Source organism: Mytilus edulis, chromosome 10, assembly GCF_963676685.1.
Source record: "Mytilus edulis chromosome 10, xbMytEdul2.2, whole genome shotgun sequence".
NCBI lineage: Eukaryota > Metazoa > Mollusca > Bivalvia > Mytilida > Mytilidae > Mytilus > Mytilus edulis.
In genome coordinates, this window is record NC_092353.1 from 12,496,484 (window position 1) to 12,513,307 (window position 16,824).

The following is a 16,824-nucleotide window of genomic DNA, read 5'->3' on the forward strand; positions in this document are numbered from 1 at the left end:
TTCAACATTTAGTCTCAGGTTAAGTAGAAATATATGTTTGTGAAATTTCTTATTTTGGCTGTTAGTGTGTAATTCTGAAATTTCAACTAGGCTGTCAAATCTTCATTAAAAAGACAAAGTTTGGCATTGAAATGTTTTAAAAGAAATCAATATCAAAACTGTATATTATATTAGACTCAATATTGGAATACAATATTAAGGAGGCTGACGGGTACAGAAATTTCAGCAAAAATTTAGACATTATTTTTTTCATTACAAATTTTATTAACTACACTAGTAGTTGTTACGTTCTGAAATGATACAAAAATCAACCAAATTCGTTTTGGCCCCAGATGACTTTTAAAATATGTATATCATTGAAAAAGCTCCAAATTATCTTCTTTGATGCAAAAATGCCATTTTTTGGCATTAAAATTGAAACATCTTCTTTTGTCATTGGTGACCTATATTTTTTATTGATTTTTTAAAATAAGCTGTACTTAAAGTTTAAGTTGTCTTAAACTAAACAACTCATTAAGTTGTCTTAAACTAAACAACTCATTAAGTTGTCTTAAACTAAACTGTTGTAAAATATATAAGCGATTTCTGTAATTTAGTTCTTTTTTTATTTCGATATTACCTCTATTTCTTCTATTAGTTCAACAGAAAATAAGTATCTTTACAAAAATGTATGCTTTTTTCCAAGGCTGATTGTGAGCTTAAATGAATGGTCACCCCATTTTTTTAATTTCATTTTTCTATTAGGTATATGATAAAGTTCATTCATAGAAAAATATAGTGAAATCCTATATTAAAAAAAAATTGAGTTATACCCACAAGCCGCCTTAAAACTCTTGTTAGAATTTAGAATTTGAAGGTTTTACAAGTATTTTGATTCAAATATTTTTATTCAACAAAGTATTTTGATAGCTCTAAAAATCACAATGTTAACTCAGTAATATGTGTAATGAATTTTTTTTAACCATTATATAACATACCCAGGTACATCGAACAGTCATATAACTGTTAAAGAAGCAGCAGAACAGATGTTTAAAGCAGTGGAAAAATTCAATAGTAAACAAATCCACCATGTCAAAGAAGTTCATGTGGTTATATTCCAACAGCAGATGATGACAGATTTCATGGCAGCCATTAAGGAGTGTGTAGAAAGTACTAGTAACAATAAAGGTTATGTAGGAAGGTTTCTCAACTGGGTTTCTGGAGGATACATTGCAGGTACTTTACATACTACCATGTTATAAAGTCATATCAATTTCACACAGCCACTGTTTTGTCAATTGGGGGCCTTGGTGGCTGAGTGGTCTAAGTAATTACTACTGTAATCTCTAGTCTGTCAACACTGAAGTTGTGAGTTCGAAACCCATTGGAGTGGGTGCACTTGACTCCAATCTTAATTGACTAGGATTGTCAGTTTTCCTATTGAGGGTTAGTGGTTTTATCCTGGTACTCTTTCTTCCTCCACCAATAAAAACTGACCACCATATAGCCCGAAAGTGGTGCTTAAAAGTGGTGTTAAAACACCAAACAGCAGATCAAATCTTTTGTCAACTACAAAAATAAAAATTTAGAAAACTTGATAGTATTTGAATATCATTTCTTCATTCTGTGCATATTTAGGTATCTGTGTAGACATTGGAACTTGTTTACTTTTTATCCTGTATATATATACGGTTTTGCTCCTAGCCATATGAAGATTTGACCAGGCTGTTGAATTTTGATTATAGTATATGATACTTATACTGTTCATTTATGAATATTGCCTATGAAATTGTGCTATTATTGCAAAATGAAAGCAATGTTTACTCTTAGCCCACAAACACTATGATTATTTTCTGTCATCCTTATTTTTTGGTAGACTAACAACAGTTAATTGTACAAACTTTAAACATTTGTACATAGGACATGTATTGCAAGTGTTTTATTATTAAGTATTGTTCCCTACCTTGTTAAGATATGTGTTTATTCTAGAAACTTTTGTGTGGTGTGGTTTTTCAGATAATGTCTTTCGAACGAATTTTATTAGTAAAGTCTTTTGTAATTGATCTTCCTCATTTTTACTGCATAATAAAAAATAGAAAAAGTCGGCAACTAGCTGATGAAATAAATATAAGCAAACAGAACAAGTTGTGGGATAATTTTGCAGAATTTAAGATGTGCTTTAGATGCATTTGTCTTTTTATTCATCTGGTACTGTAGTTTTTTTTTAAAGTATATAACATCTTTTCCCTAACAAATCTTTGAATTTTGAACAGGCGAAAAAGAGATAAAAGTTTCTACAGAAGAAAGACGTTCCAGTGCTCAGGCATTGGGTCAAAGGCATTCTGCTGCTCAGGCATTAGTAGATAGAAAGATTGATGACAAGGTGACCTTTGTAATCTATTCTAAAGACCAGAGGGCTGCTGATGGTGCCATTAAATTGTTAGAAACAGCAATAGTAGAGGATCATATTGAAAAATCAATTTCCGCCAAAATCATAAAAGATTTCACTAATGATCAGGTAAAGCTATCAAACATTTATCCTGTAGATTGAATTTTAACTAGACAAAATTAAAGTTTTTTTTAAGATAATCAAACAGAATTCTGTGTATTCCATGTTTTAATGCGGTTTAAAAGTCAAATTAGAAAATCAACTGTTTTTATTCCTCCAAAATTGCATCCAAGGGAAATTTAAACTGAAGTCAAATTATGTCATTCAAAACCTGTTTATTTAAAACCTAATGATTACATTACATGTATGTTTCATTAGAATCCATAATTTTGATTGGCTTACAACAACAGCAAGGCACTTTAATATATTATTTTCTTTGACAATGGTAAAATAATGTAAGGAAAAACACTTGAAAGCATTAAATAACTCTAGTCTTAATTTCAATGTTATAGCATTATATTAAGTTCATAATAAGAATTGAATGGTTCATTTTATATCTTTATTGTGTTGTTAAAAGCATTCATCATGCACACACTTTAAATATGTCATGCTTTTGTGCTTCATACAAAATGTGCTTAAGTTAACTTTTCTCACACCTCAATAGAATTATAAAAAGAAGCATTTCATTCTGAACAGAAACCAAAATTAATTAACCTAGTATTTTTATACGACTGCTAAAATTAAAAATATTTTGATCGTATATTGGTATCACGTCGTCGTTGTCCGGCCTCGTCATCGTCAGCATCATCCGAAGACGGATGGTTTCCAGATAAAAACTTTAGTATAAGTACATAGAAATCAATAAAATTTTAACACAAGTTTTTAACCACAAAAGGAAGGTTGGGATTGATTTTGGGGGTTATGGTTCCAATGGTTTGGAAATTAGGGCCCAAAGGGGTCCAAAACAAGTATTTATCTAGTTTCAGGACTATAAGTTGTGTATAAGTATTTCAATTGCTCTGATATTGTACTGCAATGTTCATCCCATACAGTAGAAGATTGAGGTTTATTTTAAGGGTTATGAGGCAAACAGTCTAGGAATTGAGGGCCAAAAAGGGGCCAAAAAGAAGCATTTTTGTAGTTTTGGGACCATAATTTATGTATGGATCTCTCTGACATTGTACCACAAGGTACCATATAACAAAGGGAAGGCTTTGATTTAGTTTTGGGTTAATATCTCTGAACATTTAGGAATAAAGGGCCAAAAAAGGGCCAAAAAGAAGCATTTTTCTAGATTACAGGCAATAACTTGGGTTTAAGTGAATGGATCTCTCTGAATTGATGCTACAAGGTTTCTTACTACAAACAAAGGGTGGAATTGAGTTTCCTGGTTCTTGCTCCAAGGTGGGAGGGGGGTTCAATAAATGAGGGGTAAAAAAGGGGGCCCAAATAAGCATTTTTGTATTTTTCAGTCAATAACTTGTGTTTAAGTGTATAATTATCCCTGAAATTATACCACAAGTTTCCATACTTCAAAGGGATGGTTATGGGGGTTATGGCTCAAATCATTAAGCAATTAGGGGCAAAAAAGGGGGAAAACAAGAGTTGTTCTGGTTAAAGGACAATTTAGACAAATTAAAAGCAAGGGAGGTAATGCAATTAAAATTTAAAGAATACTGTTATACAATGTTTGATTACATAATTACCAATGCTCTTCAACTTTTTACTTGTTTGGCTTAATAAATATTTTGATATGAGCATCACTGATGAGTCTTATGTAGATGAAACGCTCGTCTGGCGTACTAATTTATAATCCTGGTACTTTTGATAACTACATGTATATACTCCCTTACACTGCTTGTTTTCAAAAAGTTTAAAGAAGAAATCTTCAATTGTACAGTATTGTGCAATAGATTTGTTAGATCTTTGACCACATTTATATTGTGACAAAAACCTATGTTATGTCAAAAAATTGATCACAATCCAAATTTAGACAGTATCAAGCTTGAATATTGTGACCAAATTTGTCCCAACTGTTCAGGGTTCAACCACTGCGTTCGTATAAAGCTGCGCCCTCTGGAGCACCTGGTTAGAGTAAGTAAACGTTGATTTATTTCAGATTGCAGAAGCAAAGAAGCTAGAACATACAGACAAAGTAACAGTTAATGTTGATAAAACTAATGAAAAAATAACAATAAAAGGAATGACCAAGTTTGTAGCTACAGCAATGGATAAGGTTAATGATATTGTTAGGAAAGCAGAACAAGGCAAACAGAATATTCAGAAAGCTACCCTGGTTAAAGATATTGCACAGTGGTACTTTATGGACGACAATAATGGAAAGACAGATTTGAAGGAATATCCTGATGATGTGACTGTAATACTTGAAACAGCATTGATGAAACAAGAGCCTCAAGCTTTCTTCCTTGATAGCGATGGAAACAAATACATTGTAGACTTTGATTCCTATGAAGAATATCCTGCTGATGATCCAACTGATAGAGTTAAGGTTTTGAGGAAATCAAAACTTGTTGGTGAGTTATAATTCTATATTAGAAATTCTGAGGTATATGTTTTCTTAATACATGTTCTTATACATGACCTTATTTAGATGTAAAAACAAGTTCTTATACAATTCTATCATCAAAACTGCTGTCAGGAATAAGACAGTTGTTATCCATTCTTTTGATGTGTTTGAGGTTTTGATTTTGCCATTCGATAAGGTGGACTTCTTTCTGTTTTAAATTTTCCTTGGAGTTCAGTATTTTTGTGATTTTACTTTTAAGCAATCGGAATTAAATTGCTAGTTTTTATATAGGTTTTTTTTATTAAGACTTGTTGTGAGGGAAAATAGTATAAAACCTCAAAATTATAATTTTAATTATATGAAATAGTCAGCTAGTACATTTCAATGAATATCTATCTATCTGTCAGTCAACAATGATCTAAAATGACATACAAAGTCTGGAAATTTTATTGCTCTTTAACACTGCTAAAGATAGGAGAATAGATGAAAAGTTCTAGATTTTAAAAAAAACAGTATGCATTGAAAATGATCGAAACACAAAATATTAATAAGTATTTGTATACACATTCTTTTGATCATTAATAATTAATTAAAAAAAAAGAAAAAGAAATTGTTCATCATAAATAGTAATTATAAGAGAAATTTTATGTCAGATAAAACATTTGAGCCACCAGCTACATGGACACATATGGACGAGAAAGAAAACTTAAAAGTTGTACCACTAGTATCTACAGATCAAGAATACAAAGATGTTGTTAAGAAATTTACAGACACTGCACGTGGACAAAAATTAGAGTTTGTGAAGGTAATCTTATATGAATGTTGACATATTGATATTGTCTTTGCTTTTATTGTGTTGTGGGGATTCTGACTATTCACATACACTCTTTATCGACTGTTATTTTAAGCTTGACAATTCTGTAAAAAAAATTTACTGTGCTTATTCAGTGGGCTTAGGGGTATCACAATAGCAATAGATATAACAGTTTACAAAAATTGCAGTTTGAATTCTTCTCCCGCAAACTGGTCAGCTGGTAAAATATTTTTACAAATTACTTAAGTGAAAGATTGTTATTATGAAGCGAGTGCTGTGAAATAAAAAGTAATACTTACCATACAACTACAGAAAGGTGATGTCTTTTTCATTAATTTCAAACAAAATAATGACTTACTTTAATATAAGTCACTGATTAAGAAGGTCTAACTTTAATCTGTTAACTTCTATCATATTAAAATAGATTTTACATTTTATGCATTTTACTTTATGTAATTGCACATTTTGTCTTTTAGATTGAAAGAGTGCAAAATAAAACCCTGTACCAACAATATATTGCAAAAAAGAAATCTGTTGATGCTACAAATACTCCAGGACATCAGAATGAAAGATTATTATGGCATGGGTTTGCTAAGGATGCCATGGATAGCATAAATCGATATGGATTCAACAGGAGTTACTGTGGTAAAAATTGTAAGTACCCTTACTGAAAAAATCAGCCTCCTGCAAACATTTGCTGCAAGTCTGCTGCGAACTTGCTGCAGACTTGCAGCGAACACAGAGTCCATGTTTGCGGCGTGTTTGCTGCAAATACGCTGCAGGTCTGCTGCAAACAATTTACCATGCAAATGAGTGTTTGCTGCAGACCTGCTGCAAACATTTATATGCAAATGAGTGTTTGCTGCAGACCTGCTGCAAACATATTTATGCAAATTAATCTTTCTCTTTCGTGTTTGCTGCAGACCTGCTGCAAACATTTATATGCAAATGAGTGTTTGCCGCAGACCTGCTGCAAACATATTTATGCAAATTAATCTTTCTCCTGCGTGCTTGCTGCAGACCTGCGGCAAACATTTTTATTCAAATCAATCTGTTATACAATTAACCAATGTCATGTTGTGTACACATCATTTTATCTATATTACACAGCAAATTCTAAAAAAGTTATGTTACATCCATTCATAAAATATTTTAATTACTTTATCATTTGAAAAACTATCATAGCATAGGTCTATACCTTTTAACATTTTTAATAAGTTAAATTAATTCCAAGTACGTTCTCAAATGAATTACATGCATGAATCTAAAGTTAAAAAGTTTTATTTGAAATTTACTTTGCGCATGTATATAATTATATGCAGCTATAGTTAAACTACAATTGTCACAAAATTCAACTAGACTTACATATATTTTGTAAGTTATAATCTCTAAGCATATGATGGAGCACTGTATATTACATGGTTACATATTTAAAAATGTATTTTTATAACCTTCATGCAGATATCTGTGAATGGAAGGAATTTTATAAGTTTACATTCTACGATGAATATGTACTTACAAATAATGCCTTTAAAAACTCATCTGTTAATTGCCAAACTATAATGCCTCCCTGAACACGAATATATATCATGACACAAACATCACCAACATTTTCAAATTTCAAATCTTTATCTTCCAGGAAGTTACCAATAGACATGCTCAGTCGTTTTATGTAGTTTCTTGCAATGCTCTTGCAAACATATAAAATTTTCAAAGATTCCTGCAATCTAGCTGCGAACATCCCTTATATTCTAGTTTTTCCTGCAATCTTACTGTAAACATATTTGTTTCTGCAAACTTGCCGCAAGCTTGCAGCAAAAAGCTGAAATGTTTGCAGGAGGTTTGCAGCTAGCTGCAAACCATCTGCAAACATTATTCAAAGGGTTCCTGCAAGCTTTTTGTTTGCAGCAGACCTGCAGCAAGTTTGCAGCAGATCTGCTGCAAACATTTCAGTTCTGTAAGGGTAAAACAAGTAAAAAGTTAATTTTCTAGCATTTGATAGTTCACTTTGAATTGTATTTAGAGTTGAATTGTATTTAGAGTTGAATTGTATTTAGAGTTGAATTGTATTTAGAGTTAAATTGAATTATTGTTTCACAATGAAGTCTTTATCACAAATTTTTTTACTAAAATCATTTGAATCTTACCAAATTGGAATCTGTTTTCTCATTCATTTATTGACAAAATCAATGCAGAGATCTGAGATAAATAGGTGGCATATTCCTTCAAAAGTTTAATGGTTTAATGATTTATTTGATATTGTCCATATCCCCTAGTCTTTATATACCAGTGACTTATCACAGTATAATTACTATGAGATAGATGTAGCAGAAAACAGAGTTATAAGCTATATGTTTTGTATAGCTGTTGTTTGACATTTTGTTACTTTAAAGATCGAGAATGATCTTGACACTGCAACATATGAAGTATGTTGCAATGTCATTAAAATGAATGCTTTAATCATAGATTTATGATCTGTTTTCCTTTTTATCTACAGTAACAGCATATGGACTTGGAGTATACTTTGCTGTGGAAGTAGCTTACTCCATTCGTGACACCTACTCTGTACCAGATGAAAACAAACACAAAAGAATGTTTTTATGTCGTGTTTTAGTAGGAGAGTATGCACAGGGAAATCAAAATGTCAAAGTTCCTCCTCCAAAGGCTGCAGGAAGTCATATCCTGTATGATACTGTCACTGATAATATGGCAACTCCTGCAATGTTTATTATATTCCATGATTCACAGGCATTTCCTGAGTATCTTGTTACCTTCAAGAAACTTTAGCTTTCTATCTCATAAAGAAAGAATGTATTCCAGTAGAACATTTTAGTTCACTATTTGTAATCTGCTTAAAGCATTGACTGTATTTTAATGGTTGTGTTTAAGATATATATGTATTTGTTGTAACAAATGATGGTGTTTTTGGGATACGATTGCTTTTAAGCAATCTGTAGACTTTTACCGTTGACTCGGGGCTCATTCCCTCACGTCAACCGTTTTATTCTAAATATTCAGCAACATCTCAGATTCTTATGATTGTCTTGCTTTAAAAGGTAAAAACAAGCAAAAGGATTGAACATAAACAACTTTCCTGTCATGTTCTTCTCATAATCTTCATGTTTGATAATTCCCTTGACTTATATGCGTGTTTAAAACAACACGGAAAATCAGAATTAAGCAGTATTTATATTTAGTATTTTTATAAATTTAGAAACACGTCAGAGGGAATTCCCAGTTTTAATATATAAAATGCGAGAGTTCTCTGAATTCCGAAAAATCTATTTCTGTCATTTAAGAACTGAAGTGGAGTTTTCTATATTTTACCATTTTGAAACTGATACTGTACTCTCATAAAGAAATTGAGACTCATTCATCATATCATAAATTAAATAAACGTTCTTGTTCCAAATCGCAAGTCGGGGGTTTGTTTATGTATTAATGCGCATGCGTATAGTTTTCTTGATTTCAAGGGGTATCAGATTGAGTGGTTGTTCTGGATTCCCCGCTTATTAATTAATTTGAAACTCATTGGATTCTTTCCATGTCTGCCTGCTATTGAGGGTTTAATAGTGTTGTTGCATAATTTAAAATCATATGCATCATTTAAATTAAAATCAATGAAATTTTACCTATAACACCCCTTTAGCCGAAATGGAGTCTTCCATATTATCGTTTCGAGTTGTCTCCCTTTCAGAAGTATTTCCCGTCAAAATCGTCAAGAAAAAATTAACTCGTTAGATGTCGATAAACGTCGTATTATATTAAGAACGATCTCAATTTAAACAGAGGAGTGTGTACGGAAGGATTCATGCCCACTGACCCAAAGGAAATTAATAATTAAAGAGTTAGAAATGGGGTTCCTCCTAGAATTAACGGTGATAAGATACGAAGTGAATAGTCCGAGGTTACTGGGTACAAGTCAAATCGGCACCCATAGAAAAAGTCAAATCGGCACTTGGTTAAATCGGCATCTAGTCAAATCGGCACCTTTTTAAAAGTTAATTCGGCATCCAATAATATTTGATATAATATATGGGACTGGGAAATGGGGTTCCTCCTAGAATTAACGGTGATAAGATACGAAGTGAATAGTCCCAAGATTACTGGGTACAAGTCAAATCGGCACCTGGTCAAATCGGCACCCATAGAAAAAGTCAAATCGCCACCTGGTTAAATCGGCATCTAGTCAAATCGGCACCTATTTAAAATTCAATTCGGCATCCAATAATACTTGATATAATATATGGGACTGGGACTATTTAAGTTTGAAATTTAAGTTTACTTGCATAAAAGTCCCCCACGGTCCCAGCTTGTCTGGCAAATCAACCGTCGGACATCAGAGTAATCTTGAACTATGAAATGAAATACCTTCTCTCTCTCTCTCAGTGACTGCTGTGGAAAGTAAACTTGGAATTGATAGCACACAAACAAAACACAATAAGTACATTGCTCGTACACTTGTATCTGGGATTAGCTATTTTTAAAGTTGAGTGACTATTCAGATTTATATTACCTTTGTATGTGCCGTTGAATTAGTTTTGACAATAATACTATCCAGCTGTACCAGGCCTTGCGGTCATAAAACTTTCGAGTAAGTTTTTTTGTACTCGTACTCGAAAATCAACCAATGAAATTGCTTGATTTCTTGTTTCGAGCATGTTTTTTGTGCTCCAAGCACTGAGCAAAGTTTTGTGCCTTCAAGGCCATAGTCCAAATAATTATGACGTCTTGGAAGGCTATTATATTTTTTTTCTTTGAAGCCTTACTTCGACATCGACAAAAACAAAAACACAATAAGTACATTGCTCGTACACTTGTATCTGGGATTAGCTATTTTTAAAGTTGAGTGACTATTCAGATTTATATTACCTTTGTATGTGCCGTTGAATTAGTTTTGACAATAATACTATCCAGCTGTACCAGGCCTTGCGGTCATAAAACTTTCGAGTAAGTTTTTTTGTACTCGTACTCGAAAATCAACCAATGAAATTGCTTGATTTCTTGTTTCGAGCATGTTTTTTGTGCTCCAAGCACTGAGCAAAGTTTTGTGCCTTCAAGGCCATAGTCCAAATAATTATGACGTCTTGGAAGGCTATTATATTTTTTTTCTTTGAAGCCTTACTTCGACATCGAAGTAAGGCTTCAAATAAAAAAAAATATATAATAGCCTTTCAAGACGTCATAATTATTTGGACTATCAAGGCCAGGGCTGCCAAAAATGCGTGAGACTCACACATGTTCATGCTTTTTTGCAGCAGTATCCTTGGATCAATTTTTTCCTCTTTGATCTTTTCTATTTTGGCCAAATCTCACGAATTTGCTTAATGAAAAGTTGGCAGAACTGCTATACATGTGTCAATGAAAACTATATGGCAATCGTATCCCTCAGAGCATTCTGCTCTTTGATTTATGAATTCCAATTGTGATAAATTATGATAATACATATGAAATCCTTCATCTATTTTCCTTCCCATTCTTTAACTGGACCCTTACTTTTGACTTATACAGTTCTAACAGGTATTTTACCAAAAGCAAATCTGTTATTTATGAAATAACAAAAAGAAGGCTTTACAATTTAATTCTTTCAAAGTTTAGCAGAGGTAGCAGTTTGTGTGTTTTGACTATTATATTGATTTGAATTCTGGTTTTCAGTAAAGAAAATGTTAAAAATCTTTTGTCTGACAGCAATATGTGATGGTTTTTAATAACTGGATATTTAGTAAAATCATTGTATCTTAATTAATATGTTATTCAAGTTAAAATGATAGGTAGCATTTGAATTTACTAATTTATTATATTTCACCAGATGTTTATTGATTTACAGATATTACTTAAAACTGAATTTCATTTTGTGACTACACTAATGAATTAAGGAATTTAAACATGTTAAAGGGGTAGGGGATTTACTTCATTAATCTAGAATTGGATAGAATTGGATTGGGTCATTATGAAGCAGAGTTCATCAGCATGATGGTCATGTACGCCAATGTTTGACCTGAAAATGTTATAATTGATATTAATATAATGTAAAAAATGCACAGAGTAAAGATAAACACAATTTTGAATGCAACGATATCAAATGTCATGATATATTATCATTTCTAGAACAAATGTTGAACAATAATTCGGAAGTACACATCTGTATGGAAATAAATAACATCTAAAATAGATCATGTACTGAAGAATTTAGTTTACATTAATGGTGTAGATTTACTGTAAAATAGATCTTGGTAATCTTTTTACCTAAGAACTAGAAATTTACATTTCAGCAAGAACCCCCTTGTATTTTTTTTGTGAAGATAGCCATAATATTTATTTAAAATGAAGGCCCCATTTACTATTCAGCATGACAAATAAAAATGTATTTGTTTAGAATCTGTGAATTGTCCATAAGACCACAATTATGCTCCAAATCATTGCATATATACTAGATTCATCTTTGATAAGTGATGAAATTAAGTTCAAATTTTACACAGAAGTCCAAGTCAATAATACATCAGAAATATTATGTACTTGTAAGCAGTTATAACAAAACAATATAAAACACACAAAAATTATCGTTAATAAAATCATATTTTATATATTCAGATTATAGAATTTGTTTGTCCATTTGGAATGTTCTTGTCCTTAACTATTGTAAATGATTTGGTCTTTTTCCGTTGACTTCTATGTCTTTGTCTGTTTGTTGGTGTTTTTTTATGCCCCACCTACGATAGTAGAGGGGCATTATATTTTCTGGTCTGTGCGTCCGTTCTTCCGTCCGTCTGTCCCGCTTCAGGTTAAAGTTTTTGGTCAAGGTAGTTTTTGATGAATTTGAAGTCCAATCGACTTCAAACTTAGTACACATGTTCCCTATGATATGATCTTTCTAATTTTAATGCCAAATTAGAGTTTTTACCCCAATTTCACGGTCCACTGAACATGGAAAATGATAGTGCGAGTGGGGCATTCGTGTACTGAGGACACATTCTTGTTAAGTCATAAGAAGTGTTAGATATCTTCTTATTTATGTTGGGAAAGTCATTTGTAATGGTTGTTGGTGAATAGCAGTCTCTTTGGCAATTATGCATTATAGAATAGTTGTAAAATAATTAGGTTTGCTAATGGATTACAATTGATTTTGAAAATTGAAAAAGACATGTATGGATGATATACAGACATAAATGTAGATTGGTAAATTATTATTTTTTAGTGAATAGCTCTCTTATCAGCCATTATCCATTAGTTGTAATTCTTTAGTTCATAAATGTTCACTAACATGTATTTCAGGTAAGGTTGGAACTCAAAAAACAAATGTATAAATTTATATTTATTTGGTTCTTTATTTATACAATGTTTCTGAATTTAATTCTCAAAAAGTATACACAATATTCAAATTGCTTGGTCATGTTGATGGAATGTTAAATTACACAACACTCTGAAGGAAATATTAACTTTGAATGATAAAATAAATAATTTATCTTTTAAATGTTGAGTACAGCTAACATGTTTATAATAGTTTTACAGTGTTGATAATAACAGAGTAATCAAATTGTTACTTAATTTCAGTTGTATGCAAAAACATAATAATTTGAAAAGAAAATATCGCCATAGTTATTGTCTTGACTGATTTATATATACATTTATATTATTTCCTAGATATATTTAAGCTTTACCAGATGTAATATTTTAATAAAAATGTCAGAAAAAACTGCTATTTTTTTACTTCTATGGCTGTGTTCAATCTATTGTCCATGGCATTCACCATAAAAACAAATAGCTATGTCATTAAAAATATAGAATGTTATAAAGACAATCTATTCAATAAACAAACGCAAAAATGAAAGGTTAGACTAACATAAATGGCCTTAGTACAATAACACTGGAGTGTATAAATACCAAGTCACGCCAAAAGAATATTACCAAAAATGGAATAAACAGTAAAGGTCAAAAATATACAAAGACATACATAACACTAAATTAAGATTACAAAAACATATCAGTACCTGAAATATATGTTTCAAGACCATCATGTCTTTGTTTAGTTGATACGGAATATTTATCAACAATGTCTGTATCTTTTAATGAACTCTTTTTAATGAAAAAGATGAGATGTTCTTTGACATAACTCTGGGATATCAACTCTCTGTTTAGAAGGTTTATAAAGTCTGAAAAAAATTACAAAAATTTGGGTTTATTTTCAAAAAAATTTACACTTTGAACAATAAAAACTGTTGGCCTTTGAAGTCGGAAGGCATAGCAAAAAGTGAATAAACTTAGATATATTTTACTCTTCTTTTTACGCTTCAGCAAACTTACTGGGATTTAGAGATTTCTTTTTTGATAATTTTTATTAATAGGAATATTTATACATGTGTATATATGTCTACTATAACTTAGATATTTACTTTTGATTAACATCCTGTTGAAATGTAATTCTATTCTAAAGTCGTTAAATGGCACGGTTATTGTCTCTATAATGGACAATTAAGGTGGCAGTACAATATATTTAAATAGATTGAAAAGAGACAATAGCTACCAACCCGTGAAGGTAATCTCCGAGATCTCGCATTTGTAACAAACCCAACTATGGGTAAATCTTCAAACAACGGACCATGGTATTATTGTCACCGACCTTGAAACAAAGTCCACCCCAAAAAATCCGGCCAAGACAATGGTAAATATATGACATGTATAGGAAAGCAAAATTGAATCATATTAACATAGACTTAAAATACAGTTACCCTAAAACACCATTGGGAAACGGTCAAAGAAAAACGTCAACAAGGATCTTAGGTACACGAAATAAGAAATAAGATCGAGATACAACATCACATGATAAAACATAAAGAGAGAAAAAATGTTGAAGAAAATACAGAGGTTCATAGTATCGTTAAAAGCCAGGAAAACAAATTAATCACATGGTCCAACTACAGCTCCTTACCAACAGGAATGCAAGAAATAACGCAGGAAAGCAGAATATGAATATGTGAACCAAAACATCTTTGAACAACAACAATACAAAGCCGTTTTGGAAGCATACTAAATCAAAACGCCAAGGCTCGTGAGGAATGAGACCGCGTGTTAAAAAATGGCATAAACCTTGTCAAGATAAACTGCATCATCCGCAATGCCAAGTCTCACTCAGTCAAAATGTCACAATCGGGAATAAAACGCGCTCTGTTAAAAACAGTTACTACGACTTCACTGGTATCTAAAGATGTAAAAAAATATCAAAATACCGAAATCAAAGTAAATTCCAAAAGGGAAAAAGTCCACAAAACTGACAACAAACTGACAAAATCAAACGTATACTTTTTAACTAAGGGAACGAATGTAAATGTCATATTCCTGACTTGGTATAGGCAATTACTAAGAAAAAGGTCAATTAAATTTGGTTTCATAGCTACCTAAACCTGCGTATTTAATGACAGTACCGAAGCAGTACTGACTACCGTGGGCTGATGGTACCCTCTGGGACTATCAGTCCACTAGTATCTGTACCATATTCACATGTCGATAAGCAATGCCGCCTTAGTGATGCTCTAGGCCCAAATATTTGAAAATCAAAAGATTATTAAAAAGAGAAAGCTATTAATCAAAAAGGTTTGTAAATAAATATTCTTTATTTTCTAACAGAATGTTATCTTTTAGTAAGAAATAGCTTGATTATATTGCAGTATATAAAAATCAAAAATGATTTTTCAATCATAATATACATGTGTAAAATTTCGTGATCTGTTTCTTACTTATATACATTTGTATATTTTGGGAAGTTTCTTATAACCCTGCTAGATTAAGTTTTCTTATTTCACGTTGGTCTTGCAGATAGATAACAAATAATTATCAAAGGTACCAGGCTAATAATTTGATACGCTAGACGCGCGATTCATTTACATAAGACTCATCAGTGACGCTCAGATCAAAATAGTTAGAAAGCCAAACAAGTATAAAGTTGAAGAGCATCGAGGACCTTAAATTCATGACAGAACCTAAGACAAAAACATGTCAAAAACAGATTGTGCGTGAGCTCAGTGTTTTATTCAAATAGATGTGGTTAGTAGATAATTAAACAAAGGCTATCGAACGGCGTACAATGGTACCATGTAGAGTATTTGTGACTTGAAAAAACAAACAAAAGCATGTTGATTGTTCTATTTTTCAATGTTCAATTATGCATGATAGTGTTACTTGCTTGTGTTCTAGCTTCATGCATCATTTCGACTTTGCGGATATCTAAAAAAAACCTGAATCTCCTTTTTAATGCTAATCTAAGTTTTTCACTCATAATCATATAGATTATGAAGTTAGACACACAACCAATGATCATGGAAATTTTTAAAACTTCCATTAACAGTTTCAAATGATCAAGACTAATGTTTATATTACCCCAGATAATGTTCAGTATATAGTTCATTGGCTCAGCATAAGGAGAAGATCCAAGAATTACAAATGGTAAAATGTGGAACAACGAACGAAATATGCTCACTTCGCAATCAATGTGTCTGCTTTCATAATATATATCAATCCAATATACATCATCTTCACTCAGTTGGTTGCAAAACAAGGTAGTATAGAAATTTCTTATTGCCCTTCTTGAGCTGCTTTCAAGTAATGCGTCTGTCAACTGTCCCGCATTACTTACTAGGTCATAATAATTTTTCTTGATTTTATCTTCGATTCCTTCTAATATTAACCACATATAACTTGACCATTCGCTTGAATACTCCACGTAAGATTCAATTTCAAACTGCATATCAGAGCTATTCGCTACTCGGACACATGAAGACATCTCCTTTTTAATATTGTATTCGGATATAAACTGATCTTGAACTTTCCGATGACACGCCAGCATTCCAAATTCTATTTCCTTATAAGCTTTTGTTGATGCTATGTTTTCATTTCGTGACTCAAATATAAAAGTTATGAAAACAGTCCTGTAAATGAAAAGTCGAGGAAGTTCTGACAATAGAAAAATCATCACTACAGACAGAATTAATACGCATGACTTTTTTAACGTTTGGAGATTGAAGAATGACCTGTGACCTTCTTCCGACGACATAGAGTTATTACAATGTAACATGCAGATGATACCATCATTGCTATCGCTAATGTCAGCAAAACGGAGAACAA

The 16,824-nt window shown here is 31.8% G+C and overlaps 1 protein-coding gene across 1 annotated transcript in view; it reads left to right on the forward strand.

The window, feature by feature from the left end:
- The window catches only part of LOC139493468 (protein mono-ADP-ribosyltransferase PARP14-like), a 59,956-nt gene extending 49,525 nt beyond the window's left edge, over positions 1-10,431 (forward strand). Inside the window, exons 17-23 of the mRNA XM_071281874.1 lie at positions 982-1,215; positions 2,253-2,497; positions 4,488-4,902; positions 5,549-5,700; positions 6,186-6,363; positions 8,207-9,616; positions 9,812-10,431. Coding sequence (XP_071137975.1) covers positions 982-1,215; positions 2,253-2,497; positions 4,488-4,902; positions 5,549-5,700; positions 6,186-6,363; positions 8,207-8,496 — 1,514 coding nt within the window. The 3' untranslated portion in view covers positions 8,497-9,616; positions 9,812-10,431. The remainder of the gene's footprint in view (positions 1-981; positions 1,216-2,252; positions 2,498-4,487; positions 4,903-5,548; positions 5,701-6,185; positions 6,364-8,206; positions 9,617-9,811) is intronic.
- The last annotated feature ends 6,393 nt before the right edge of the window (positions 10,432-16,824 follow it).